The sequence below is a fragment of the Phacochoerus africanus genome, chromosome 7, assembly GCF_016906955.1.
Source record: "Phacochoerus africanus isolate WHEZ1 chromosome 7, ROS_Pafr_v1, whole genome shotgun sequence".
Taxonomy (NCBI): Eukaryota; Metazoa; Chordata; class Mammalia; order Artiodactyla; family Suidae; genus Phacochoerus; species Phacochoerus africanus.
This window is the reverse complement of record NC_062550.1, coordinates 24,730,790-24,757,164: the sequence shown is the minus strand read 5'-3', so window position 1 is coordinate 24,757,164 and position 26,375 is coordinate 24,730,790. Positions and strand designations below refer to the sequence as shown.

Below are 26,375 nucleotides of genomic sequence, written 5' to 3'. Positions count from 1 at the left end.
TTAGAATTAGGGACTCTCCTCTAGCTGATTGCCTATGGCCAAAGTAATGCGCTGTCACTTTCAAGATTAGGTTATGAAAGCCTCTGGCATCTACTTTTTCACTCTCTCTCTCCCTCCCCTCCTACTCGAAGGTAAGGTAGCTGCATGGTGTGAGCTGGACTTGATGGCAAGGAACTGGTGTCCCCATCCAGTGAGGATCTGAGGCCTGCCAGCAGCCCTGCCCTGGGAGTGAGCTTTGGAGGAGAGCTTCTCCCAGGGGAGCCTTGAATGAGGGCAATCTTGTCAGAGCCTCAGGCACCCAGCAAAGCCTTATTGGTTTTTTTTTTTTTCCTTCCTTTTCTTTTTAGGGCTGCACCTGAGGCATATGGTAATTCCTGGGCTAGGGGTCAAATCAGAGCTGCAGCTGCCAGGCTACACCACAGCCATAGCAATGCCAGATCCAAGCCGCATCTATGACTTAGGCTGCAGTTTGCAGAAAGACAGATCTTTAACCCACTGAGCGAGGCCAGGGATCGAACACACATTCTCATGGATACTAATCGGGTTCTTAACCCACTGAGCCACAATGGGAACTTGTGTTTACTGTTTTACATAACTAAATTTTGAGATAATACACATGGAAGGCTGTGGGGTAATGTGGTTTTTCTGGGAGAAGCAGGGGAGATTTCTTAGAGGAGCTGTGTCTGTGCTTGGTCTGGAAAGGTGGACAGGGCATAAACTTGAGAAGTGGAGAAATGTTCTCAGGCAGGGGAACAATAAGCAGATATATTCCAGGAATGTGAAGTCTGGTTTGGTGGGAATCACCTCACCACCTGTGGACCTGGATAGAAACGTCCTACCTGAGGCGAGAGTGGGCTCTTCCCTGACAGGAGTGCTCAGCTCCACCTTTAATTCACTAAGTGATCTTGGGTAAACCAAATGAGCTTTTCTAGATCTCAGTTCCCTCTGTAGACTGAAGATTGGACAAGTACAAGATCTTCAAGGCTCCTTCCCCATCTCCTCACCCACAGCTCAGAGGGGATCACGTTAAACGTGGTTATTTATAAATTCACCACAAGAGGGCGATGTAATCCAATTTTGAACAAATTTCAGACATGCTATTTTATTTAGGGGAAAAAAACCTCAGCTTTTTGGGGTCCATTTCCCAGGTGCTCTACCATCTCCTTCCTTTTTTTTTTCCTTTATGATTATTTTATTTTTTATTTTTTGGCCACAGTGTGCAGCAGCTTGATGGGGGATCTCAGTTCCTAGACTGGGATTGAACCCAGTACTGTAGCAGAACCAAATCCTAACCACTAGATAACCAGAGATCTTCCTCTTTATAACTATTTTAAGTTGAAAATTGCAGAAATGCCCAATATCTTAAATCTGGAAAAAACCTAAGTGTTCTATTCATGGCCTTTCTAGGACACATACATTTGAAAAATGTGGACTGCAAGTTCCCATTGTGGCTCAGTGGTAATAAACCCACCTAGTATCCACGAGGACTCGGATTCCATCCCTGACCTCACTCAGTGGGTTAAAGATCTGCCATTGCCGTGAGCTGTGGCAAAGTTTGCAGAGGAGGCTCAGATCCTCAAGTTGCTGTGGCTGTGGTGTAGGCTGGCAGCTATAGCTCCAATTCGACCTCTAGCCTGGGAACTTTCATGTACCCCGAGTGCAGCCCTTAAAAAAAAAAAAAAAGAAAAAGAAAAAGAAAAATGTGGACTGACAATCAGACACATTCAAACACATTCACTATTGATGAAATCGTAAAATTAAACTATTGATAAAAACATTTCCAGAAGCATAAGTAAGCATAATTGGTTGAAAATAAATTCGACATTAAAAAATACCAGTATATGTTAAAACAAATTCCATCTTTTTCTTTTTTCATTTATTTATTTATTTATGCTTTTTTTTTTGGTGCCTTTTTCTAGGGCTGCTCTTGCGGCATATGGAGGTTCCCAGGCTAGGGGTCCAATCGGAGCTGTAGCCGCCGGCCTATGCCACAGCCACAGCAACGTGGGATCCAAGCCAAGTCTCCGACCTACACCACAGCTCACGGCAATGCTGGATCCTTAACCCACTGAGCAAGGCCAGGGATCGAACCCACAATCTCATAGTTTCTAGTCGGACTCCTTACCACTGTGCCATGACGGGAACTCCCATTTTTTTCTTTTAATGTTTCATATATGAATTTTTCCTATTGTGTGATTAATGGATCAAAGACATATTTAAAAAAAAACCACTAAGTAAAAAGAACATAATGGACACTCCAAGTGCATTTCATCCAGAGCATATTATTGTTAATATTTTGGTATATATTTATCTTAACTACCTATTTATGTATCTGAATATAATTTTTTATTGAGAATTTACTGTTTTTTACCTTGCTTTTTATTACTTAATACTACGTTGTGAACATCTTTCCATGTCAATAAATTAACTTAAAAAATAAGCATTTTCTTTGGGAATAATTTTAAATTTACAGAAAAATGGCAGAGATACACATAGTTCTCATATACCCAACCTCCAGTTCCCTAATAAAGATGTTATTAGTAACATCTTAAATTACAATGATACATTTCTCACAGTGAGTGAACCAATACTGGTATATTATTCTTACCTAAAGTCCACGCTTCATTCAGATTTCCCTAGTTTGTTTCTAATATCCTTTTATTTTTCTCTTCCAGGATACCACAGTACCTTTAGTTGTTGTCCCCTTAGTTTCTCAGACCTTCCTTGTTTTGGATGACCTTGACAGTTTTGAGGAGTACGGGTCACATATTTTGTAGCATGTTCCTGTAATGGAATTTGTCTGATGTTTTTCTTATGATTAGACTGGAATTAGGGGTTTTCAGAAGAAAGCCACAGAGGTGATGTGCTGTTCTCATCACGGTAGATAAAAGGTACATATTATCATCAGATTTATACTGCCGATGTTGATCTGATCACCTGGCTGAGTGATGTTTGCCAGGCTGCTCCTCTGTAAAGTTACTCTTGTCTCCCCTTCTTTCCAGAAAGTTCTATGTATAGCCCACCCTTAAGGAGTGGGGAGTTATGCTTCCCTTCCTTGAGGGTGGACTATCTACACACATTTTTGAAATTGTTAGTAAACTTAGTGCAGCCTAAAAAAGAAAATGACCCAAATAAACAAGAGGCTTCCTTGAATTAGGAGGATCTCAGAGAACTCGGAATAGGAGGTGAGGTGTTCCCGCTGTGGCGCAACAGGATCAGTGGCATCTTGAGAGGGCTGGGATGCAGGTTTGATCCCCCGCCTGGCACAGGGATCCCGAGTTGCTGCAACAACAGCTCTGATCCGATCCCTGGTCCAGAAACTCCGTATGCCACTGGGTGGCCAAAAAGGAAAAATGAAACAAACAAACCAAAAAGCAAAAAAAAAAAAAAAAAAAAAAACAGGAGGTGAACCTTTGGCAAAGAAGGCTTCTTTCCTGGCTAAGTGAGACACATAATTCTCAGGGTTGGAATTTCTCTCTGGTCCTTATACTTTGAGCCATCAGGGCTTGAGGCATCCTTTCTGGTCCCCTGTGTCATCCACTGCTGTTGGTGATGTCGTTTACCCCAGCTGAGATCTGTTTCCTATTTCTAACATCTTCCTCAGCAGCTGGGGAGCAGATGGACCCCCCCCCCCCCAACTCCTGGTTTGGAAGTTCTATCAGAAGTCAGACCTGTTGCCATGTCAGCAATTTATTTTCTTCGAGCATTAGCGCTGTTTTACAAAAGGATTTTGCAGAGTGCCCGTCATGGGGCAGCAGAAAACAAATCCGACTAGGAACCTTGAGGTTGAGGGTTCGATCCCTGGCCTCACTCAGTGGGTTAAGGATCTGGTGTTGCTGTGGCTGTGCCTGTGGCGTAGGCCAGCAGCTGCAGCTCTGATTCAACCCCTAGCCTGGGAACCTCCGTATGCCGCAGGTGCGGCCCTAAAAAGACAAAACAAACAAACAAAAAAGGATTTTGCAAAAGTGCTTCCCTTGCTCCTCAGATGCTGGAAATGAGAAGTCTAGAGGACTTATTCTGGAAGGGGCCATGGGCAGAGGGCAGCCCCTGGGGCAGTGGGCTGAGCAGGTCTGTGCTGAGATACAGGCTACGGAGCTGGAACACTTGGTTTCTGAGCCCAGCTTCATTCAGGCCCCCTAGCATTGTGGTTTCTCTGTTGTCCTTCGGGCGCATGCAGACACCAGAGCCCAGGCCTGACCCCAGGAACTCAGATGGTTAGGCGCTGCTTCCATCTCCCCCATTGCCAGGCAACTCCCTTCCCTTCTTCTGCTTCCCTGCCTCCTGCCCTTTCCATCTCTGCTCAGGGAACCAGGCTCTAGGGAGCACTGAGCTTCCCTCCTGTGCTGCCGGGGGAGGGGCATTCTGGGGGCCGTGGGGACCCACGTGCAGGTAAAAGCCCCACTTGCCTTCTCTCCAAAGCAGTGCAGGCTGTGTCTGGTCTTTCTCTCTCCCACTTTTGCTCTCCCTCCAGCTCTGCCCCTGCTTCATGCTGGAGCCATTTTTCTTCCAATCTCCTTCCGCCAGCTTCATTTATTCCGTCTGTGTACCCACTTTTCTGCCCACATCCTCCACCACTTTCTCCAAGGGAGCCGCTCTACCTGCCCCAGCTCTCTATTCCCAGAACCCAGAACTCAGATGAGTGGATTCAACTGTTCCGGCGTCTTTCAAGTTCCAGCCTCCAGGAAGGCCTGCCACCCCACTCAGCTCCCCCAGTTTATCTTCTTTCTGTCTGGTGGGGTTTTCTGGGAGGGAATGGCCAGCAGCCCAGGAGCTGCCCATCCCACTCCTGTTCCCCGAGATGTCTGGTGAACCGGTCCACGCCTTTCCTGCTGCCGCCAGAGCCTCTATCTTGGCTGGGCTGCCTCCCGGTGCTGCCTGACCCCTCTCCCAGCTCCTTCTTCCAGTCCGGCCTTGGGGACATGGGGGGTGGCAATGGCACAGCAGTAACTGAGTTTGTTTTGCTGGGGTTCTCAGGTTCGGGTTCCCTCCGGGTCCCCCTGTTCTGGGGGGTGCTCTGCGTCTATCTGGTCACCTTGCTGGGCAATGCACTGATCATCCTGCTCACGCTGGCAGACGCCGGCCTGCGCTCCCCCATGTACTTCTTCCTCCGCCACTTCTCCATGGCGGAGATCCTCTACACCGCCACCATCGTGCCCAGGATGCTGGCCGACCTCCTCTCCCCCTGCCCCACCATCCCGCCTGCCAGCTGCTTCACCCAGCTGTATTTCTTCGCCCTCTTTGGCATCGCTGAATGCGGCCTGCTCACTGCCATGGCCTGTGACCGCTACGTGGCCATCTGCCGGCCGCTGCATTATGCCACCCTGATGAGCCAGAGAGCGTGTGCGGGCATGGTGGGCGCCTCCTACCTCATGGGCGTCGTCACCGGCACCACTCACTCCATCTTCATCTTCACCATGCCCTTCCGCGGTGCCAACACGATCCATCACTTCCTGTGTGACATCTTGCCTGTGCTGAGACTGGCCAGTGGGAGCACCTTCTGGGGTGAAGTGGGCAACCTGGCTGTCACCATAGCCTTTATCCTGACACCCTTCTCCCTGATTGTGGCTTCCTATGCCTGTATCCTTGTCACCATCCTCGGAGTTGCCACACCCAAGGGACGTCACAAAGTCTTCTCTACCTGTTCCTCCCACCTGTTTGTGGTCATTCTCTTTTTTGGGACGGGGACTGTTGCCTACATGAGGCCATGGGCAGGTTCCTCCAAGGACGGGGACCAGATCCTTGCTCTCTTCTACACGGTGGTCACTCCCATGTTCAACCCTTTCATCTACACTCTGAGGAACAAGGAGGTCACAGGGGCAATGAGACGGCTCATGAAGAGATACCTTCGGAGGCCTTGACCCCCTCAAGTAATTGGAGAGAAGGGCCAGATCCTTGGAGATCCTTGGAGATGCTCAAGGAAGAGGGAGCAACTGGGAGCCCGTGCCCTGGGTGGAGTGTTGGGGTCCCTGGCCTGCCTAGCTCCAGGGCCCAGGGCTCTGATGTGCTGCTCAAGGCTTGGCTTCTGGGGCTTGTTCTTATGGCCTTGACCTGACCTGTTTGGAGGTACAAAGCTGGAGAGACACACACTTGAGGGGAGGCTGGGAGGGAAGGCGGTTGGGCGGGTCTTGTGCAACAGTGGAGCCATTCTGGTCTTTCCTGAGGCTTGCGGCACCTTCCTGAGGTTGTGATTCCCTGAAGACAGTGCTCTTCCTTCTTCTCCTAGACTCCTCGCTGGAAGTCTTTCTCTGTCCCATCAGTCGCCTCTGCTCCAACATGAGCTCCTTTACTCTAGGTGCAAGGTCTGACCTGGGTGAGAACAGGGCAGGGAATGATCTGGTCTGATGTTGGTGGTTCAGATGCTGAGTCTTGCTTGGTGCTGCTTTAGTTCTGAAAGCATCTGTCTAATCACTTTGCTGCTGACTCACAGCTTCTCTCCTGGGATGCTTGAGATGCTGGTATTCTCTACTTAGCTTCTTCCTCGCCCAATTGGGGCCAATGTGGATCAATCTGATCATCTTCTCCTAGGGTAGAAACCCACATACATCTCTTGTCTTTGACTCTGATCAGAAGGTCTGATCTGGCCCCTTGACTCCCAAGGTGATGCTTTTATTTCTTGCAAACGGCCCATTATTTCTATTTGAAGCCACCTTGCTTTGCCTGCCAGGAGGATCTAGCACCATTTGGCTTTTCTTGAGAAGCATGTTCTTGCTTATTCATAAACTCTCCTTTAGCAGTAAACTGTGAGACAGAGCAGTAGGAGCAGGAAAATCGCTCTTAAGGCACAATACATGAAGGCCTTCAAAATAGCATTGATTTTTCTTCTCTAATTTATGAAAGTAATATTGTTCATTGCAGAGAATTTTGCACCCAGAAGAAAAGACAACAACTATTAATATTTTGGCATTTATAATGTCCTTGGGAAATTATTGTGGTCTGGTTTCCCTCTATATACGTATTTTTAAAAACTGAAAATGGGATTATATTGCCTGAATTGCTCATAATTATGTTTTCCACTTTATTAAATTATATCATAATGTTTTATCATAAAAGTAGGCTTCCGAAGCATTATTTTATTTTTATTTTTATTTATTTTTTGGCTACCTTACAGCACATGGAGTTCCTGGGGCAAGGATCAGATCCAAGCTGCAGTTGTGACCTGTGCCACAGCTGGGGCAATGCCAGATCCTTAACCCACTGTGCTGGGCCAGGGGTCAAACCTTTGTCCCAGCACTCCAGAAAAACCTTAATACCATGGCACCACAGCAGGAACTCCTAAAACATTATTATTATTTTTTTGGTCATTTAGGGCTGCACCCATGGCACATGGAGGTTCCTAGGCTAGGGGTCGATTTGGAGTTGTAGCCGCTGGCCTATACCACAGCCACAGCAACCCAGGATCGGAGCCGCATCTGCGACCTACACTGCAGCTCACTGCAACGCCAGATCCTTAACCTACTGAGCAAGGCCAGGGATTGAATCTGCGTCCTCATGGATGCTAGTCGGGTTCGTTAACCACTGAGCTACAATGGGAACTCCCTAAACCTTATTTTAATATGCTAAAATTTAAAGAAACCTCCTACTGTTGGAATTAAACATAAACATTTTTTGTCTATTATTATTATTTTTTGGCCACACCCATGATATGTGGAAGTTCCTGAGCACAAGGATCGAACCACAGCTGTAGCGAGGCCAGATCCTTAACTTGCTGTGACACAAGGGAACTTCCGGAATTAAATTTTTTTTGTTATAAATATTGCAGAGATAAATATCATTGCACTTATATTTTGTATACTTTTATGCTTTTCTGAACACAAACTTCTAGAAATGGAATTGCTGAGTCAAAACATACGCACAGTTTTAGAGCTTTTGAAACATACTGACAAGTTGCCGTCCAAAAGAACTGTCCAATTGAGGGCAGTCCAATTTTCATGGTAAGGAAATGGACTGAAAGTTAAGAAGGAATTAGGGTTAATTCCTGAGTTAGTTTCTCAGTCCAGGGAAGAGCAGGATGGGAACGGTATGGATATTTAGTATTCTTATAATGCATAAAAAGCCAGATGAGAAGGCCATGTTCTCTTAGGCTGCTAAGAACTCGGTGAGACATACTTGGACTGCAGGTGCAACATGAGGTATCAAAGTTAGACTCAAGGAATGACTTCCTGATAGAGTTGGTATCTGAACAAGACAAGGGGAGGGATTTTCTCCTCATGTTCTGTGTTGTGTTGAGGGTGGAGGCAGGAGGAGGGGGACATGATGAGATGGGACTGGATCAGCCCTAAGTGGCTTCATGCTTCTCTCCCTGAGGTGGTGACCATCAGCTCTGGAGGCCGAGGTCCCCTATTTTCAGGGACCCCCTAGACAGAGTTGCCAGAAAAACATTGGATATTCATTTAAATTTGAATTTCACGTGAACAACAAGTAATTTTTTAGAAATTAAAAATTTTTATTGTTTTAATTAAAAATTTTGTTTTAAACAAGTAATTGCGTCTCATGAACTATTGGGCCACATGGATTTAGCACTGTTTTATCTTTTTAGGGAAAGAAATATTTGGGCCATATATACATTAAACTTTTTTTCACTGTTCTTCAGAAAAATCAAAATTAGGTGTCTTGTACTTTCATTTGCCAAATCTGGGAAAATCTATCCCAGGGTGCGAATTGCAGTTGGAGGTGAGAACCTAAGTAGTGAGCTCTGATAATCTCCATTCAGGAAGAAGGAAACCACTTGGGAAATAAGAGTAATTTCCTCTGATGTGAGCCCTTCGTTTGACCAGAGACTCACTCTTGGTACTTGTGTGAATGTTGGCCTTCTTATAAGTGCAGAAAAGGATATGGAAGGCTGGGGATGGAGAAGCCCATGTCTATGCTTGAGAATAAAGGACATTAAAGAGTGGAATAGGATCCTTACTATATGGAAAAGTCTAGGACTGGAGAATACGGAGGCTGAGGAGGGTTGACCAGAAGGCAGGCTATAGATGGCAATATGGCACTGTGGTTTGGAGCTTGGCTTTGGTGCTAGGAAGCTCCAAGACCAAATGCTGACCTCGATATACTATCTGTAAGCTCTTGGGTGGTTTCTTAACATTATTATGCCTTAATTTCCTAATCTGCAAAACAGTGATTACAGTAGTTTCTATGCATCATAAGATAGTTGTGAGGACTAAAGGTAGACTTCCCTAGTCATTCTTTTTTCTATTTTTTTTGTCTTTGTTGTTGTTGTTGTTGTTGTTGTTATTGTTGCTATTTCTTGGGCCGCTCCCGCGGCATATGGAGGTTCCCAGGCTAGGGGTCCAATCGGAGCTGCAGCCACTGGCCTACGCCAGAGCCACAGCAACGCGGGATCCGAGCCGCATCTGCAACCTACACCACAGCTCACGGCAAGGCCGGATCGTTAACCCACTGAGCAAGGGCAGGGACCGAACCTGCAACCTCATGGTTCCTAGTCGGATTCGTTAACCACTGCGCTACGACGGGAACTCCTCTTTTTTCTAAAAATAAAAAAATGAATTAAAACAATTTTATTGGAGTATAGGTGACTTACAATGTTGTGTTAGTTTCAGGTGTACAGCAAGTGAATCAGTTATACACACTCATGTATTTATCCTTTCTCAGATTTCCTTTTTGTATAGGTTATTGTCAATATTGGGTAGATGTCCCTGTGCTATACAATGGAGGTCCTTGTTAGTTATCTATTTTGTATATAGTTGTGTGTATATGTTAATTCCAAACATCTAATTTACCCCTCCCCCTGTTTCCCATTTGATAAGTTTGATTTCAAAATCTGTGAATCTGGAAGTTCCTGCTGTGGAGCAGTGGGTTAGCCTGCATGCCACAGCTGTGGCCTATGTCACAGCTGCAGCTCTGATTCAATCCCTGGCCTGGGAACTTCCATATACTATGGGTGTGGCCAAAAAAACCCCCCAAAAATCTGCTAGTCTGTTTCTGTTTTGTAAATAAAGTCTTTTGTATTATTTTTGTTTAGGTTCCACATATAAGTGATATCATATGATATTTGTTTTTCTCTGTCTGACTTCCTTCACTTAGTATGATAATCTCTAGGTCCATCCATGTTGCTGCAAATGGCATTATTTCATTCTTTAAAAAGATTTAAAAAATTATAGTTGATTTACATATTTCATTCTTTTTTATAGCTGATATATATAACACATCTTCTTTATCTATTCATCTGTCAATGGACATCTTGGCTGTTGTAAATAGTGCTGCAGTGAACATTGGGGTACATGAATCTTTTTGAATGATAGTTTTGTCCTTCTCCAGATATATGCTCCAGATTGCTAGATCATATAGTCATTCTATATTTAGTTTTTTTTTTTTTTTTGGCCATGCCCTTGGCATGTGGAAGTTTCCAGGCCAGGGATCAAACCTGTGCCACATGCAGGCCAGCTGCTGCAGCTCTGATTCGACCCCTAGCCTGGGAACTTCCATATGCCGAGGTGTGGCCCTAAAGAGACAAAAACAAAAACAAAAAAACCTAAAAAACCCCACGCAAATACCCTGTACCACTTAAGTGACCCAAGCCACAGCACTGACAGTGCCAGATCTTTAACCGTTAGGAACTTCCATATTTAGTTTTTCAGGGAACCTCCATACGGTACCGTAGTGGTTGTACAAATTTACATTCCCACCAACAGTGTAGGAGAGTTCCCTTTTCTCCACACTCTCTCCAACATTTATTGTTTGTAGACTTTTTTTTTTTTACCATTTCTTCGGCCACTCCCATGGCATATGGAGGTTCCCAGGCTAGGGGTCGAATCGGAGCTGTAGCCGCCGGCCTACACCACAGCCACAGCAACGGGGGATCCAAGCCGTGTCTGCACCCTACACCACCGCTCACGGCAACGCCAGATCCTTAACCCATTGAGCAAGGCCAGGGATCGAACCCGCAACCTCATGGTTCCTAGTCGGATTCGTTAACCACTGAGCCATGAAGGGAACTCCCTGTTTGTGGACTTTTTGATGGTGGCCATTCTGACTGGTGTGAGGTGATACCTCATTGCAGTTTTGCTTTGCATTTCTCTAATAAAGAGTGATGCTGAACATCTTTTCATCTGCTTTTTGGCCATCTGCCCCATCCTTCTTTATTACATAGTCACTTAGCATTAGCTGAAATCAACTTGTTTGTTTATGGTTTTTCTCCTGTCACTAAAATATATGTCCCATAAAGGCAGGGGTGCTGTCGGTCTTATTCGTCAGTGTATTCCAAGTGCCTAGAATAGTGCCTGGCATGTTCAAGAAATATTTCTTGTGGCACAACATTGTAAATCAACTATAGTAGAAATAATTTTTTTGTTTTTGTTTTTGCTTTTTAGGGTTGCATATTGAAGTTCCCAGGCTAGGGATCAAATAGGAGCTATAGCTGCTGGCCTACGCCACAGCCACAGCCACATCAGATCTGAGTTGTGTCTGCGAACTACACCCCAGCTCACGGCAACGTCGGATCCTTAACCCACTGAGCAAGGCCAGGGATCGAACTGGCAACTTCATGGTTCCTGGTTGGATTCGTTTCCACTGTGCCATGACGGGAACTCCACAATAAATATTTTGGATGCAAACTGTTACACTTGGAAAGGATGGGCAACAGGGCCCCACCGTACAGCACAGGGAACTGTGTGTGGTTGGGTCACTTTACTGTACAACAGAAGCCCAAGAAACATTGTAAATCGACTATAATAAAAAGAGAAAAATATTTGTTGAAAAAATAAATTAATATTAAAAAACTGCTCATCACAGGTCACGGCAAATAGTGAAATGTTAATTTATTTCAATTACTAGTATGATTGCTACTGCTGTCATTTGCATTTCTATGAACTTCAATGAAAACGTTCATTGAGGTTTTAGAGATATTCTAAATTTGGGACTTTCTCCATTAAAAATAATTCCTGTAGATTTGTTGGAAAATCTAAAATGTGTGAGGTTGAAGAGAGGTAAAGAAGAAACTCTGTGTGTGTGTGATTTTGGAGGGGAGGGGATTTGGAAATGAGGAAGTCCTGGGGGTGATTGGAGATAACTAAGAAGGGGTCAGATGGGCCCTTCCCTCTGGGCCTTGGGAGAGAAGGGGAGAGGTAGCAAGTGAATAGTTCTGGGGTGGAGAAACGTGGACTCCGTTGGCTTGTAGAGGTCATAGGAATCCTGGAGAACCAGGCTTAGAAAGTGATCAGGAACCACGAGAAATGAAGAGACAAGAACTGTGGTCAAGGTCATACCCCAGGAGTGGTCCGGCTAGGATGCCGTTGGTATTGCCACCACTGGTTGTTGGTGACTTCTCTGGGCCCTGGATGTCGCCACTGCCATCATCAAACTGAACTGTAAACTTTCTTCTACTTTTTGTATCGCTTGCACCTGATTTAAAATCTCAGGCAGATAAATCCACTGGGACTAGCGAAGATTCCAGGACTGGGTCTAGGCTGCCAGAGCTTAGGGAAAGCCAGTATCTTGGCCTTTTTGGCTTGGATAGAGGAAGATGGGGTTCTGTCTTCCACAAAACTCTTAGCCACCAAGTCAAAGTAAATGGCAAGTGGGAGTGAGTGTGTCGGTTGGTGAGGAGAAGCCTCTTTTGTGAGTTCATACATGGCCCCCTTTCCTGCCATTATGAATACTCTCTTCACAGGTCCATTAAGAATAAATTGGGTGGGGAGGCCTCTGGTGTGCCTAGTGGGTTAAAGATCTGGCATGGTCACTCTTGCAGCTTGGGTCACTCTTGTGTGCAGGTTCCATTCCTGGACAGGAGACTTCTGCATGCCACAGGCATGGCCAAAAAAAAAAACCCCAAAAAACAAACCAAAAAAACTGGGTGTGATTTGCTGAGGGGATAGAAGCAAATTTCTTGTGTCTTCAGGACATGCTTGGGCCCCATCTAAATGTAGCACTTCTGTTTGTTGATGAAGTGCCACTGGAAGTACCTAGTTTTAGGCTGGATAGGTCAATTGCACCCAGTCTATGGCGAGCAATACTGTTCAATGGTCACCTGGTGTTCAGTGGTCAGGGGTTCAGTACATGCTCTTGCCTACAAGCCCAAGAACAGTTTCATTAAAGGATGCTAATTATTTGCCCCAAAGGGATAGGCTGGGCTCTCAAAAACTGGATTTGGTCCTAAAATCTATGGTTTTCTTCTCAGACTTGTCACAGGTTCCAGTGCCACTGACATTGAGTGTCTTAAGGTCTGGGTAGTTCAGAAGCTCCAGATGGCAGAACTGCAGCCTGGACCAGCTAGAGAGGCTTTTCTAGCTCTGGTTTGTACGATATCGTGCTGCGTGGTTTGAAGCAACACACCCAAATGGGCTGTGTGTTGCTTTGTAAATCCAGAGATCCATAGGAGGTCTTTGTCTTACTGCAGAGAGAAAAAGCTGAGGCAACTTATCCTTAATATTTGAGGAGATGTCTTGACATACCCAGAAAACCTTCACCAAGGTGACAGGACCCTAAATTTTTTTTTGGCCACACCCACAGTATGTGGAAGTTCCCAGGCCAGGAAGTGAACCTGCGCCACAACAGTGACCCAATGCTGGGTCCTTAACCCACTGAGCCACCAGGGAACTCTGGGAAAAATGCATTTTCTTACTCAATATTTGCACACCTAGCCTGGGGGAGAAGTGGCTTCCTGACAGTTGGTCCAGGCTGTCCTGCTCCTCCTCCTCTGTACTACTAACCTCCTCCCACTTTCCCCTCTGTTTATTTCCTTAGCTCCCATATATATTCATTTTCCTACTTTCTCTAAACTCACAACATCAGGAGAAGAATTAATAGTCTAGAGAGTTAAAGGGGTGGGCGCTAGGTTTGGAAACGCAAGTCCGTTCTTTCCTAGCTGTGTTTCTCAGGGAAATTTGTTCACCATCTCTGTGCTTGGTTTCCTCACCTTGTTGAAATTGATATAATAATTGAGTCTACTTAGAAGTAGATTTGCTGTGAAGCTTAAGCTTTTGGAGCTCTTCACTTGTATGAGCTCCTTAAAATGGCCAGGAATTTCTTAGCAATTGTGTTCCCAGGGTCGTTTGTTTTTATTAAAATTGCAAAGTAATGTATTTTAACTGCAATCTGTTGTAATTTCTGTCTCTCTCCTCCCTGACCTTCTCTGTGTTACAACACTGACATAGTATGTATTTAAACAATTTACAAACCTAGCTATTATTACTATTCATTCAGGTGCCACTGCCTTTCTGTGCTTCCTGTTCCAGACCTAACTGTTTATTTTTTGCATCAAATTTACTGTATTTCTCCCTTCTTTTCTTTTTTTTAAATATAAGCAATATTTTAATGAATTTGCATTGACTATTTTTGCATACATTACAGAAATCAATGTACAAATTCGAAACTCAGAAATTAGGCAATTTGAAATGAAACGTAATGTTCTAATTACATTAACTCATTACACAATTTTCAATCAATTTTTGATCATTCAAAGAGCGTCTAATCTTTGTTGTTATTTTTTTTCCTCCTTCTTTTCAATGGAGAGTGTGATAGAATCACCTGGACAATTGTCATGTTTCCCAGCACTTTTCCAGCAGCTCTCTAATGTTTGGGAAGTTTTCTGCTTTATGAGCTCCCTCTCCCCAAAGTAACAGCCAGAAAACTGGCTTTCCCAGTAACTTTGTAGCTAAGGCATCAGCATGTGACTGTAATTCCTCCAGCTGGAATCATCTGCATGATACTTTGGTTTGGGACAGATACAGAATTTACAATCTGGAGAGTATGTGGAAGAGATGATTGGCTCTTGGGGGCAGCTGTGGCAGGACTGTGAATTTTGGTCCCAAGAGCCACTAAGAGCCATCGGTGTGCACCGGGCAGTGCTATGTGAGCCGAGCCTTCGGTGTCAGCTTTGTGGATACTGTAGCTGACGCCATGGCGTGTTGAATGTCATCCTTGCTGCACTGCTGAGGACACTGCCTGGAAGCATATGGAGTTCCCAGACCAGGGATCAGATTCAAGCTGCAGTTGCCATCTATGCAACAGCTGTGGCAACTCTAGATCCTTTAAACCTCTGTGAATGGCTGGGAATCCACCCTGAGTCCTGACGCTGCAGAGACACTGCCGATCCTGTTGCACCACAGCAGGAATTCCGGGTTTTACATTTTTTTTATCATCCACTTCTGTGAGTAGTTTTCTTTCCTGATGACAATTGTTATTTTAAGAAAATTGTGGAAGTTCCCCTTGTGGCGCAGCGGAAATGAATCTGACTAAGAACTGTGAGGTTTCGGGTTGGATCCCTGGCCTCGCTCAGTGTGTTAAGGATCCGGCTTTGCTGTGAGCTGTGGTGCAGGTCACAGACGCAGCTCTGTTCCGCATTGCTGAGGCTCTGGTGTAGACCAGTAGCTGTAGCTCCGACCAATTAGACCCCCTAGCCTGGAAACGTCTGTATGCCATGAGTTCAGCCCTATAAAGCAAAAAAAGAATGAAAAAGAAAATTGTGGTCATGAAATCAACTATAGTTCAATTAAAAAAATAAACAAAGGAGTTCCCTTGTGGCACAAGGGGTTAAGGATTCGGAGTTAGTCTGGGTTGCTGCCGTGGATCCCTGGCTCTGGAAACTTATATATGCTGTGGGTATGGCTGGAAAAAAATTTATTTTGATCAAGAGGTATTGAGTCATTTTTCAAGCACAAAAATCAATATAAAAATTATGTTCACAGAGGCAAGCCAAGTTTCTTATAAAAATTTAAATATTTTATTTGGAAGTTTTATGTACAACCAGTATTAAAAAATTCCATATATAGTAAAAAGAGAGTGCATCGAATTTTTCCCATCAAATTCTAACTAGATGCCTCCAACCCCCCTTCAGTTTACTCCGGTGTGCCACTCAAATGTTAGCACTTTCTATGTGCACCATGACATGAGAAGGTTTGACTGCATTAAGTCACTTCCTCCAGGAAGTCTTCCAGAAACCCCTCCAGATTGCAATCATTAACCTTCTTCTTTTTTTTGGTCTTTTTAGGGCCACACTTGTGGCGTATGGAGGTTCCCAGGCTAGGGGTCTAACCGGACCTGTAGCCACTGGCCTACACCAGAGCCACAGCAACGCGGGATCCGAGCTGTGTCTGTAACCTATACCACAGCTAACAGCAATGCCAGATCCTTAACCCACTGAGCAATGCCAGGGATTGAACCCACAACCTCATGGTTCCTAGTTGGATTCGTTAACCACTGAGCCATGACGGGAACTCTGGTTCTTGGTTTCTTGATTCTGTATCTTCTGTCTGAGGATATTCTCTGACCCTGAAGTTCCCTTTAGCTGTCTTCTCTAAACAGACTCTAGACCATTTCATTCCTAGGACACCAGGGTTAAGATTTTCCCTCTGCTGCCTCTGGCTTCCAAATCGATTGTATCAGTCAAAATTCTTGACAGCAGCAGAAGCTGCCTGGATGATGAAATGGAAAAATAATGTATTAGCAAAAATATAGTGTTGTTGGCAGGGTAGGGGACCACGTCAGAGGCGAAGCTTCCAGAGGTAACTCCCAAACATGAGCTGGCCAGTTGAAGAAAACCATGGTGCTGCCGCCAGGGACCAGCTGCCACTTCTATGCCAGAACCTTTCTGCTGCAGCTTCTTTGCCGTTGCCTGAGAGTGAGTGCTGCTCTCTGCCTCTTTTGGGCACCTGGTTCTCAGGCAGGCAGGTGTGGGTCCATCCCACTGGTGGAAATGGGTGACATGCTAAGAGGGCTGGGAAACGTTCTCAGCTTGCAGAGGGAAGTGGTTTTTCCCCCCAGTGAGACTTCTAAAGTGGAGAATCTTCCAGACATTGAAGGAAAGTCAAATGCTGGGTGGCCACAATGACTTTTAGGCCCCCACTTGCTGCACATGGAAGTTCCTGGGCTAGGGGTCGGGTGGGAGCTGCAGCTGCAGTTCCACACCACAACCAGAGCAATGCGAGAGCCTTAAGCCACTGAGTGAGGCCAGGTATCGAACTCACATCCTCATGGATACTAGCAGGGTTCTTAACCCGCTGCGCCACAATGGGAACTGTGAATTTTTAGGGCTACACTTTTCTTTTTCTTTCTTTGGCCACCCCATAGCATATGGACTCCCTAGGGCCATATGCTGATCCGAGCTGCCGCAGTTGCAACTGAGGGCTCAGCTGCGGCAATGCTGGATCCTTTAACCCACAATGCCCCACTGTGCTGGGCCGTGGATGGAAACTGCATTCTGGCCAATCCCATTGCACCACAGTGGGAACTCCCCACAACGACTGTCCAGTGTCCACTGTCTAATTCCCATCCAGGATGGCCTCAGGGTTTCACCCAGTCTGAGGTGTTGGAGAAGGAGGTATGGGATCAAGTGGATGGCACTTGCTGGGAGAAGAACAGGGAAGCCAGAAAGACGCTCTTGTTCAGTTGGATGTGTTATCACTACTTAAGGATGATGTCAGAAGTCAAGGATGGGGAGAGGCAGGGAATATTCATGTGGACTAGTTCAAGGAGGTATTAGTTTTTTCTCTTCTATAAGGCATCCAGGGTATAAGACTACACTGTGTTTCTGGGAGAAAACGAAATCCAAAGGCCGGCTGAACCCCGTCCTGGGCTCTGGGTAGGTCATTTAGTTGGATTTCAAGTTCATAGACATCTGCCTTCATGACTGACATGGACGTCTGACTATTGGTGTTGCCATGGCAATGACCCTGCTCAGGGATCCAGAACAATCTAGAAGCTGTTTAAATGCTCTTCCCCATAGGCAGCATTCCCTTCCATTCTACCCTGTCCTAATAACTCGTGCTCCGATAATGAGTCTGGGGTGTGGGGGAGGCCGTAAGATATAGATTTACCTCTGTTTTACAGCCAACCCTTTCTTCCAGGAAGCCTGGTCTCTTTGAGGAGCTGCATGGCTTCTGTGAGGCTGGGAGGGGGAGCAATCGGTGAGGGAGCAGACAACCCTGAGTTCCTTCAGGGTGAGGGGACCTGCCTCTTCATCATGAGCCTCAGGGCCGTTGTCACCTCCTTGTTCCGAAGGGTGTAGATGATGGGGTTGAGCATGGGCGTGATGACTGTGTAGAAGAGGCTGAGGATGCGATCCGTGGTGACAGACGAACCTGCCTGCGGCCGGATGTAGGTGACGCTGGCCGTTCCGAAGAAGAGGAGGACCGCGAGCAGGTGGGAACTGCAGGTGGAAAAGACCTTGTGGCGGCTCCGGGTGGAGGTCATGGCCAGGACGGCACCTAGGATGCGGGTGTAAGAGGTGACAATCAGAGAGAAGGGGACCATGATGAAGGTCACAGTGGCTGTCATCACCGAGATCTCGCTCCCGTGCTTCCCCGCACTGGCCCGTCTCAGTACCGGCAGGATGTCGCAGAAGAAGTGAGGGATGATTGGGTGGCTGGGGAAAGACAGGGTGAAGATGAGGGAGGAATGGGTGGTGGCTGTGACGATGCCCATGAGCCAGGAGACAGCCACCATGACCATGCAGGCCCGCCCGCGCAGGAGGGTGGAGTAATGCAGGGGCCGGCAGATGGCGGCATGGCGGTCATAGGCCATGGCAGTGAGCAGGCAGCACTCTGAGATGCCCAGGACGATGAAAACATACATCTGGGCTGCGCAGGCCTGGAAGGAGATGGCGCGGGGGTGCGGGGAGGCCAGGTCAGCCAGGGTCCTGGGCACGATGGTGGTGGTGTAGAGGATCTCCACCGCGGAGAGGTGGCGCAGGAAGAAGTACATGGGGGAGTGCAGGGCGGGGCTGGCCCGTGTGAGGAGGATGATCAGAGAGTTCCCCAGCAAGGTGACCAGGTAAACCAGAAGCACCACCCAGAACAGGGGGCCCTGCAGAGCCCTGAGGTCAGAAAATCCCAGCAGGAGGAATTCAGGCAGAGTCTGATTTTCTTTAGCCATCCCTTCAGGCGGGACCCTACGGCACACCCAAGAAAGATAACATTTATGTAGAAACAATCAGTTTTTCTGTAAGTAAAAAACACTTTTCATAAGTTCCTCTCGAATAAACTGAGAGAGTTAGGGTCTTCATCTTTATGGATGAGGCCATGGGTTACATAGTTAAAAGGGTTAAAAGGTTTGCTGGAGGTCATTTGGAGGGAGTGGCAGGCATGGACTTGAATCTAGGCTTCTTGACTCCAGAGTCCATGAATTTCCCACTGTTCCTTGCGCTCTGGGTCCTGTGTGCAAGGCCTGACTCCCACGTGTACTTTGGTTCTTTCTCCAGAGTGGGGCTGGAGCAGCTACTCCATCCTAGGCCTCTGTATGCCCTGGACAGAAACCCCAGCCTGAAAGAAATGATACAACACCCCTCACCCCTTGACAGTGGACTCAGTTAGGGACTGTCCTAAGCCTATATCTAATGATAACCATGATGGGCTATGAATTTAGAATGTCATGCAGTGATGTGACTGCGTGTGGGATAATACTGCCCACTTGTCTCATGCGGTAGGATTTTATGCCCTTTTTCATAGCTCATCAGGTTCTGGCACCTGCCCTGTGAGGGGAGTAGGGCAGGGACTGCCCATGTTGGACTCCACTCTCCTTTTATCTGGGCCCTGTGATCAGTGATACCAGCTGTCCACACTCCATTCTCCCAGGCCACCAGGCACTTCCATAGAGTGCCCTCTGCAGGGAATGTTTCTATGCATCCTATTAAAATCCCACTCATCCTTCAAGCTCAAGTTATCTACCACTCTTACTGCAGCTTCTCTGTTCCTCATGATCAGAAATAAACACCCATGGCATTTTGGGATTAAAAGTGGCCTTAAGAATGGATAAAGAAGATGTGGTATAATGGAAAAAATAAAAATCATTAAAAAATAAAAAATAAATTCTTAAAAGTTTTTATAAAATTAAATCATAATTTTATAAATAAAATTAATAAAAAGTGAAAAAAGATGTGATAGATATACACAATGGACTATTATTCAGCCATGAGAAATGAAATAATGCCATTTGCAACAATAAGGATGGACCTAGAGATTATCATATTGAGGGAAGTAAGTGAGACAGAGAAAGACAAATATCATATGATATCACATATATGGAATCTAATAAAAATGATACAAAAGAACTTATTTAAAAAAACAGAAACAAACTCACAGACTTTGAAGCCAATCTTATGATTACCATAGCTGAACCTGTTCATGGGAGGGAAGAATTGGGAGGGTGGGAATAACATACACATGGTACAGTATAAAATAGATGATTAACGGGAACCTATAGAAACATCTGCTCAATAGTTTGTAATAATCTGTATAGGAAAAAGAATAGCTATATTTATAGGTCTGACTGATTCACTTTGCTGTATTCTTGAAACTAATATAACATTGTAAATCAACTATACTCCAATATAACATTAAAAAACAACAAAATAATGTCATTAGCAGCAACGTGGATGGAACTAGAGACTCTCATACTAAGTGAAGTAAGTCAGAAAGAGAAAGACAAATACCATATGATATCACTTATATCTGGAATCTAATATATGGCACAAATGGACCTGTCCACAGAAAAGAAAATCATGGACATGGAGAACAGACTTGTGGTTGCCAAGGGGTAGGGGGAGTGGGATGGATCCCTGGCTTTCTCAGTGGGTTAAGGATCCGGTTTTACTGTGAGCTGTGGTGTAGGTCCCAGACATGGCTCGGATCCCACAATGCTGTGGCTGTGGTGTAGACCAGTGGCTGCAGTTCCGATTGGACCCCTAGCCTGGGAACCTCCATATGCCTCCTGTGCGGCCCTAAAAGACAGAAAGACAAAAAAACAGAGAGAGGATGCTTCCAGTTCCCCCTGTGGGCTCTGAAATTAGAACCAGTAACAGGAACTTGAGAAGAATGTTCCGAGTTTTCATCAGACATGACCAGAGACATTTTGAGGCTATGAATGCCCACCTGATTGCCACTTGTCATCCCACAGACCTGCACTCACTACCCACTGCCTCCAACCCACCCTGTCACGACACCCTCCCCCATTAGATGCACAACAAACATGCATATTACATGATCACCACACTTATCTCATGGTACCGATGGCTGATCCCACAGCACAGCCACTCACATCACACATTCAAAGGTTTGCATGGTCTGAATAGAAACACACTTGTCTGCTGAATTATGTGCAGTTTTTTTCTGGGAGAAATTGTCTAGGGCTCCTTGTCTCCTTCTCATCCCTTCTCCCTGTCCTGCCAGACTGGTGATGTCTGAGTTACATTTCTGCAAATGCCATAGTAGATATTTGGGAACCCACCCCTGGACTCCCTTCTCCCATGACCAGGTGGAGGTATTGGCTTCCAGCCCAGAGAGAGAGGTTGTCAGGCTCTGACTGGGCTCTGATCAACCCTCTTCCTCTTACCTTTCTATCCCTGGCAGGGTCTAGCCTTGTCAAGAAAGGCCCAAGGCTGCCCAGCACTGTGTGGGGCTCTTCCCTGGGGGAGGTGGGAAGGGTCACCCTGCAAGAGCAGGGGCGGACGGGCACAGGCTTGGCCTCTGCTGTCCCCTCCTCCTCTGGAAGACTCAGTCTCTGTGGTCTCACAGTTATTCTCCACCTGCTGTTGTACCTTCATGCCCAGGGGACCTGGGAGGCCCTGACTCTTGGGGTTTCTCTGAATAACTCTGAGATGAAGTAGTGTCATGGGCCAGGTGATTCTGTCCGGGTCCCTGATGACTTCTCCACTCCTTATCTCATTCGTCTTGGCCAAGCTACTGCCTTCTCCCTTTCCTCACCTCTTGTTCCCCCTTCTGGCTGACTTTTGTCTCCTCACTCGTCAGAGAGTCTCCTTGGTCAAAAATGACATGGGTTTTGAGCATCTCCCTCCCTTATGGCCTCTGCATGAAATCTTGGTTCCCTTTTAAATATTTTCTTTCCTTTTTTTTTCTTTCTTGTTTTTTTGTTTTTAGGGCCATATCTGTAGCATAGGAGTCCAGGCTAGGAGTCCAATAGAAACTGTTGTTGCCAGCCTACGCCCCAACCACTGGAACACGGGATCTGAGCCATGTCTGTGACCTACACCACGGCTCATGGCAACGCTGGATCCTTAACCCACTGAGTGAGGCCAGGGATTGAACCTGTGTCCTCATGGTTGCTAGTTGGGTTCGTTAACTGCTGAGCTACGACGGGAATTTCTGTAATTCTTTCTTATCAAGATCACCAATAACCCTTAGGTTACCAAGTCCAATGGATATTTGACACATTTGATTCCCTCTCCTTGATATTTTTTTTTTGGCACCCATGGCATATGCAAGTTCCCAGACAGGGATAGAATCTGAGCTGCAGGAGTGACCCATGCCAAATCTATCCAGGGAACATTGTGTCCCAGGGCTGGTGCCAGCATGCTAGAAGGTGGGCTGTGTCCTCCACAGCATGCTGCAGGGCTGCAGTTGCCCTGGAGCTGGTGTCCATTCCCTGGTAGATAAGGCAAGAGTCTAGGGGACATGGGCTGGTGCTGTCCATTTAGTATAAAAGGCTGGTCCAAGGCTGGTACTGGTTCTCCAGTGGGTAGGGACAAGGCCCAGGGAATCCCAGGGCTAGTGCTGGCTCACTGGTACGCAGAGCTTGGTCCTGGAAGTCCTGGAGTTGGTGTGTCAGTCTGCTGGAGGTGGGGGGGGGGGGTTAGGACCCTGGGATCCTGGATGTTATGCCTGCCTATTGCTTAATTTTAATTATTTTTTTTCAAGTTTCATGGTTTTATTAACACAAATACAATGTGAACATGAGCTATCTATTCATTTTCTTCCCTGCGCAGGCTGGCATTGGGATTGATCACTTCGATGGCCAGCTGGGCTGCTCTTTTGCAACGGCTTTGTGGTTCTTGGAGGAGACTTTTTGAGCAATCTCAGCACAGTAAGATTGTTTTGCATATCAGAAGCACTTCAAGCTCCTTGATTTTGTGGACCAGAAACTTCTGGAAGCTGCTGGGCAGCATGTGCTTTGTTTTTTGGTGCTCCCATAACTGATGCTGGGTATCAAGATCTGGCCCTTAAGCTTTCTATGCACCCTGTTGTCAATGCCTCTGGGTTTTCACCAATTCTACTTAATTCTGACACGTCTGTCTAACTGGTTTCAGATGAACTTCTTTCTTTCTTTCTTTTTTTTTTACAATTTATTTATTTATTTGTAATATATGGTCCTAAGAATTTTGCTTTTCCTTTGTTTATTTGTTTAACTTTTTTTTTTGTCTTTTGTTGTTGTTATTGTTGTTGTTGTTGCTATTTCTTGGGCCGCTCCCGCGGCATATGGAGGTTCCCAGGCTAGGGGTTGAATCGGAGCTGTAGCCGCCAGCCTATGCCAGAGCCACAGCAACGCGGGATCCGAGCCGCGTCCGCGACCTACACCACAGCTCACGGCAACGCCGGATCGTTAACCCACTGAGCAAGGGCAGGGACCGAACCCGCAACCTCATGGTTCCTAGTCGGATTCGTTAACCACTGCGCCACGACGGGAACTCCACATTTTTTTTTATTATAGTTGATTTACAATGTTCTGTCAATTCCTGCTGTACAGCAAAAGTGACCCAGTTATACATGTACAAACATTCTTTTTTTTTCTTTTTTAATGTTACCAAATGAACTCCTTGGTCCTCTTTCTTAGGATCTCAGGCTTCCCCAGGGGTCTGAGAGTGGCCACGATGCTGAGTAGGAGATGGCTTCCACCTCCGTAGGCAGTGCTGAGAAAGAAATTTTTGACCCTTATTTTCAAAAGATGTTTTTACTAGGCTTAAAATTTCGAGCTAACAGTTTCTCTTTTCTATGTTTTAAAGCCACTAGCCCATTGTTCCTGGCTGGCATAATTTCTTTTGAGAAGTCTGCTCAGATTCTTATCTTCATTTCCTTTAGTAATTTTTTTCTCTTTTTTATTTTTATTTTTATTTGTTTTTAGGACCACACCCATGGCATATGGAAGTTCCCAGGCTGGGTGTGGAATTGGAGATACAGCTGCCGTCCTACACTGCAGCTCCCAGCAATGCTGGATCCTTAACCCACCGAGTGGGGCCAGGGATCGAACCAGCATCCTCATGGATACTAGTTTGATTTGTTTCTGCTGTGCCACAATGGGAACTCCTTTTTGTTTCTTTTTTATTTTCATGGCTGCACCTTCGGCATTGGGAAGGTCTCAGGCTATAGGATTGAATCAGAGCTGCAGCTGCTGGCTACAGCCACAGCAACGCTGCGGATCCAAGCCACATCTGCAATCTACACCTCAGCTTGAGGCAACGCTGGATCCTTAACCCATTGGGTGAGGCCAGGTATTGAACTGTCCTCATGGATGCTAATCAGACTCACTTCCACTGAACCACAACAGGAACTCCTCTTGTACTTTTTTTTTTTTTGCTATTTCTTGGGCCGATCCCGCGGCATATGGAGATTCCCAGGCTAGGGGTCTAATCGGAGCCGTAGCCACCAGCCTACGCCAGAGCCACAGCAACTCGGGATCCGAGCCTCGTCCGCAACCTACACCACAGCTCACCGCAACGCCGGATCGTTAACCCCACTGAGCAAGGGCAGGGACTGAACCCGCAACCTCATGGTTCCTAGTCGGATTCGTTAACCACTGCGCCACGACGGGAACTCCCTCTTGTATTTTCTGAATGCATGTTTAATAGCATGTGTAGACAAATAGTAGAGACTGAGGTAAATAATATTTGTACACAGAAATGGGCATGTACTTTGTTGTGCAAGGCTGATAGTTGATAGCTTGTCTACCAAGTCAGGAATTGAGCTGAGTTTAGTTTTAGTTGTTGCTATCAGTAATTTCAGTGTATTACAGGCTTCAAAATCCTTCAATTGTGGGCTGCTTTTATCTTGTGTTTGGTGGGGTGGCTCAATGGCTAAATTTTCACTGGGGTTGACATGGAAAAATGTCCCAGTGGAGGGAGTGCAGTGGCAGATGTGATGTTGCAGGGATTAGAAAAATACAGAGGAAAAAAAAATGCATACAAAGATAGGAGAGCTGATGGGTTGCTGCTAAATTGTACTGATGCCCTGAAGAGGGATAGTGAGTCTAGAGGCTGTTAACAAGCAGTTAGTGGCTAAGTGTGAGAGCCAGAGGGCCTACCGGTGTGGTAGGTTAGAAAGAGGCTCTAATTGGAATTCCAATTCATGGCAGATTAAAGGATCCGGGGTGGTCACTGCAGTGGCTTGGGTCTCTGCTCTGGCACAGGTTCTCTCCCTAGCCTGGGAACTTCCACATGCTGTGGGCACGGCAAAAGAAAAAGGAACTTAGCTCATGTAGCGAAAGGACAGATATAGTTGAGTGGCTTTTTTTTTTTTTTTTGGCTGCACCTGCAGCATATGGAGGTTCCCAGGCTAGGGGTCCAATTGGAGCTACATCTGCTGGCCTACACCACAGCTCACGGTAATGCTAGATCCTTAACCCACTGAGCAAGGCCGAGGATTGAACCTGCATCCTCATGGATCCTAGTCAAATTTGCTTCTGCAAAGCCATGATGGAGACTCCTCCTTGAAGTCTAATGGTTTTCATTCTGACTTCAGTGCTCAAATGGGCATCAAAAATGTCCTTATGAGCAATCAAGACAGTCTATACAGTACTTTACAATATGAAATCTTTTCTGTAGGAGATGCCAGAAAGAGGCAGTCTTTAAGAATTGTCAGAAGGAGAAGGACAATTGTTTAAAAGTTAAGAGTTTATATAAAGTAGAATTTTTTTTTGGTGACATCATGAAGAATCTCTTCTTGGATGTATCCAGGAATTTCTGATAAAATATGTTTACAATTTTTGGGGGTTCTCTTTTGGCTCAGTGGGTTAAGGCTCAGGGACATCCACATGCCACGGGTGTGGCTAACTGCCCCCCCCCCAAAACCTCCCCCAAAATGTTTACAACTTTTTGATAGTCATTGATAAGTCTATAGGAAGGTTGTTTAATCATTCACATGATCACCAGATTTATGATACGTAAAATCATTTTAAATCAAATGTTCTGTTTTGGACAGACTCTCAAAATATTATTTTCCTACTTTTCCTTATTTAATAAAATATATATACCAGGAAAAAAAAAACTCTGAACTGGCCTTCTCTTTTTTTTGTTGTTGTTGTTGTTGTTGTTGCTATTTCTTGGGTCGCTACCGCGGCATATGGAGGTTCCCAGGCTAGGGGTTGAATCGGAGCTGTAGCCACCGGCCTACGCCAGAGCCACAGCAACGCGGGATCCGAGCCGCGTCCGCAACCTACACCACAGCTCACGGCAACGCCGCATCGTTAACCCACTGAGCAAGGGCAGGGACCGAACCCGCAACCTCATGGTTCCTAGTCGGATTCGTTAACCACTGCGCCACAACGGGAACTCCTGGCCTTCTTTTAATACCTTTTCTTGCTGGTAGATTTGAAGCAAAATTTTGACCTATGCTTATAGGTCAATTTATCTGAGCAATAACTTTTAACAAAAGGAACTATCAGGAGCTTAAATGATCAGTTACCATAACTTCATGAAG

At 45.9% G+C, this 26,375-nt stretch overlaps 2 protein-coding genes and 1 pseudogene across 2 annotated transcripts; 1 reads left to right on the top strand and 2 right to left on the bottom strand.

Annotated features, from left to right (window-relative positions):
• The first annotated feature begins 4,919 nt into the window (after window positions 1-4,919).
• Window positions 4,920-5,858, top strand: LOC125130479 (olfactory receptor 9-like). Its single transcript, XM_047785808.1, has one exon. It carries the CDS (start codon window positions 4,920-4,922, stop codon window positions 5,856-5,858), a length of 939 nt encoding a protein of 312 aa, XP_047641764.1.
• A 12,015-nt stretch (window positions 5,859-17,873) lies between these two features.
• Window positions 17,874-18,854, bottom strand: LOC125131776 (olfactory receptor 10P1). The gene has a single exon (XM_047788542.1). The coding sequence runs from the start codon at window positions 18,826-18,828 to the stop codon at window positions 17,890-17,892; it is 939 nt and encodes a 312-aa protein (XP_047644498.1). The 5' UTR covers window positions 18,829-18,854; the 3' UTR covers window positions 17,874-17,889.
• A 3,794-nt stretch (window positions 18,855-22,648) lies between these two features.
• LOC125130383 (60S ribosomal protein L32-like) lies at window positions 22,649-26,371 on the bottom strand (annotated as a pseudogene).
• Between the last annotated feature and the right edge of the window lie 4 nt (window positions 26,372-26,375).

Bases quoted from the DNA above. Each gene is read 5' to 3' on its own strand.
- LOC125130479 (XM_047785808.1), top strand. From the start codon at position 4,920: ATGGGGGGTGGCAATGGCACAGCAGTAACTGAGTTTGTTTTGCTGGGG.
- LOC125131776 (XM_047788542.1), bottom strand. From the start codon at position 18,828: ATGGCTAAAGAAAATCAGACTCTGCCTGAATTCCTCCTGCTGGGATTT.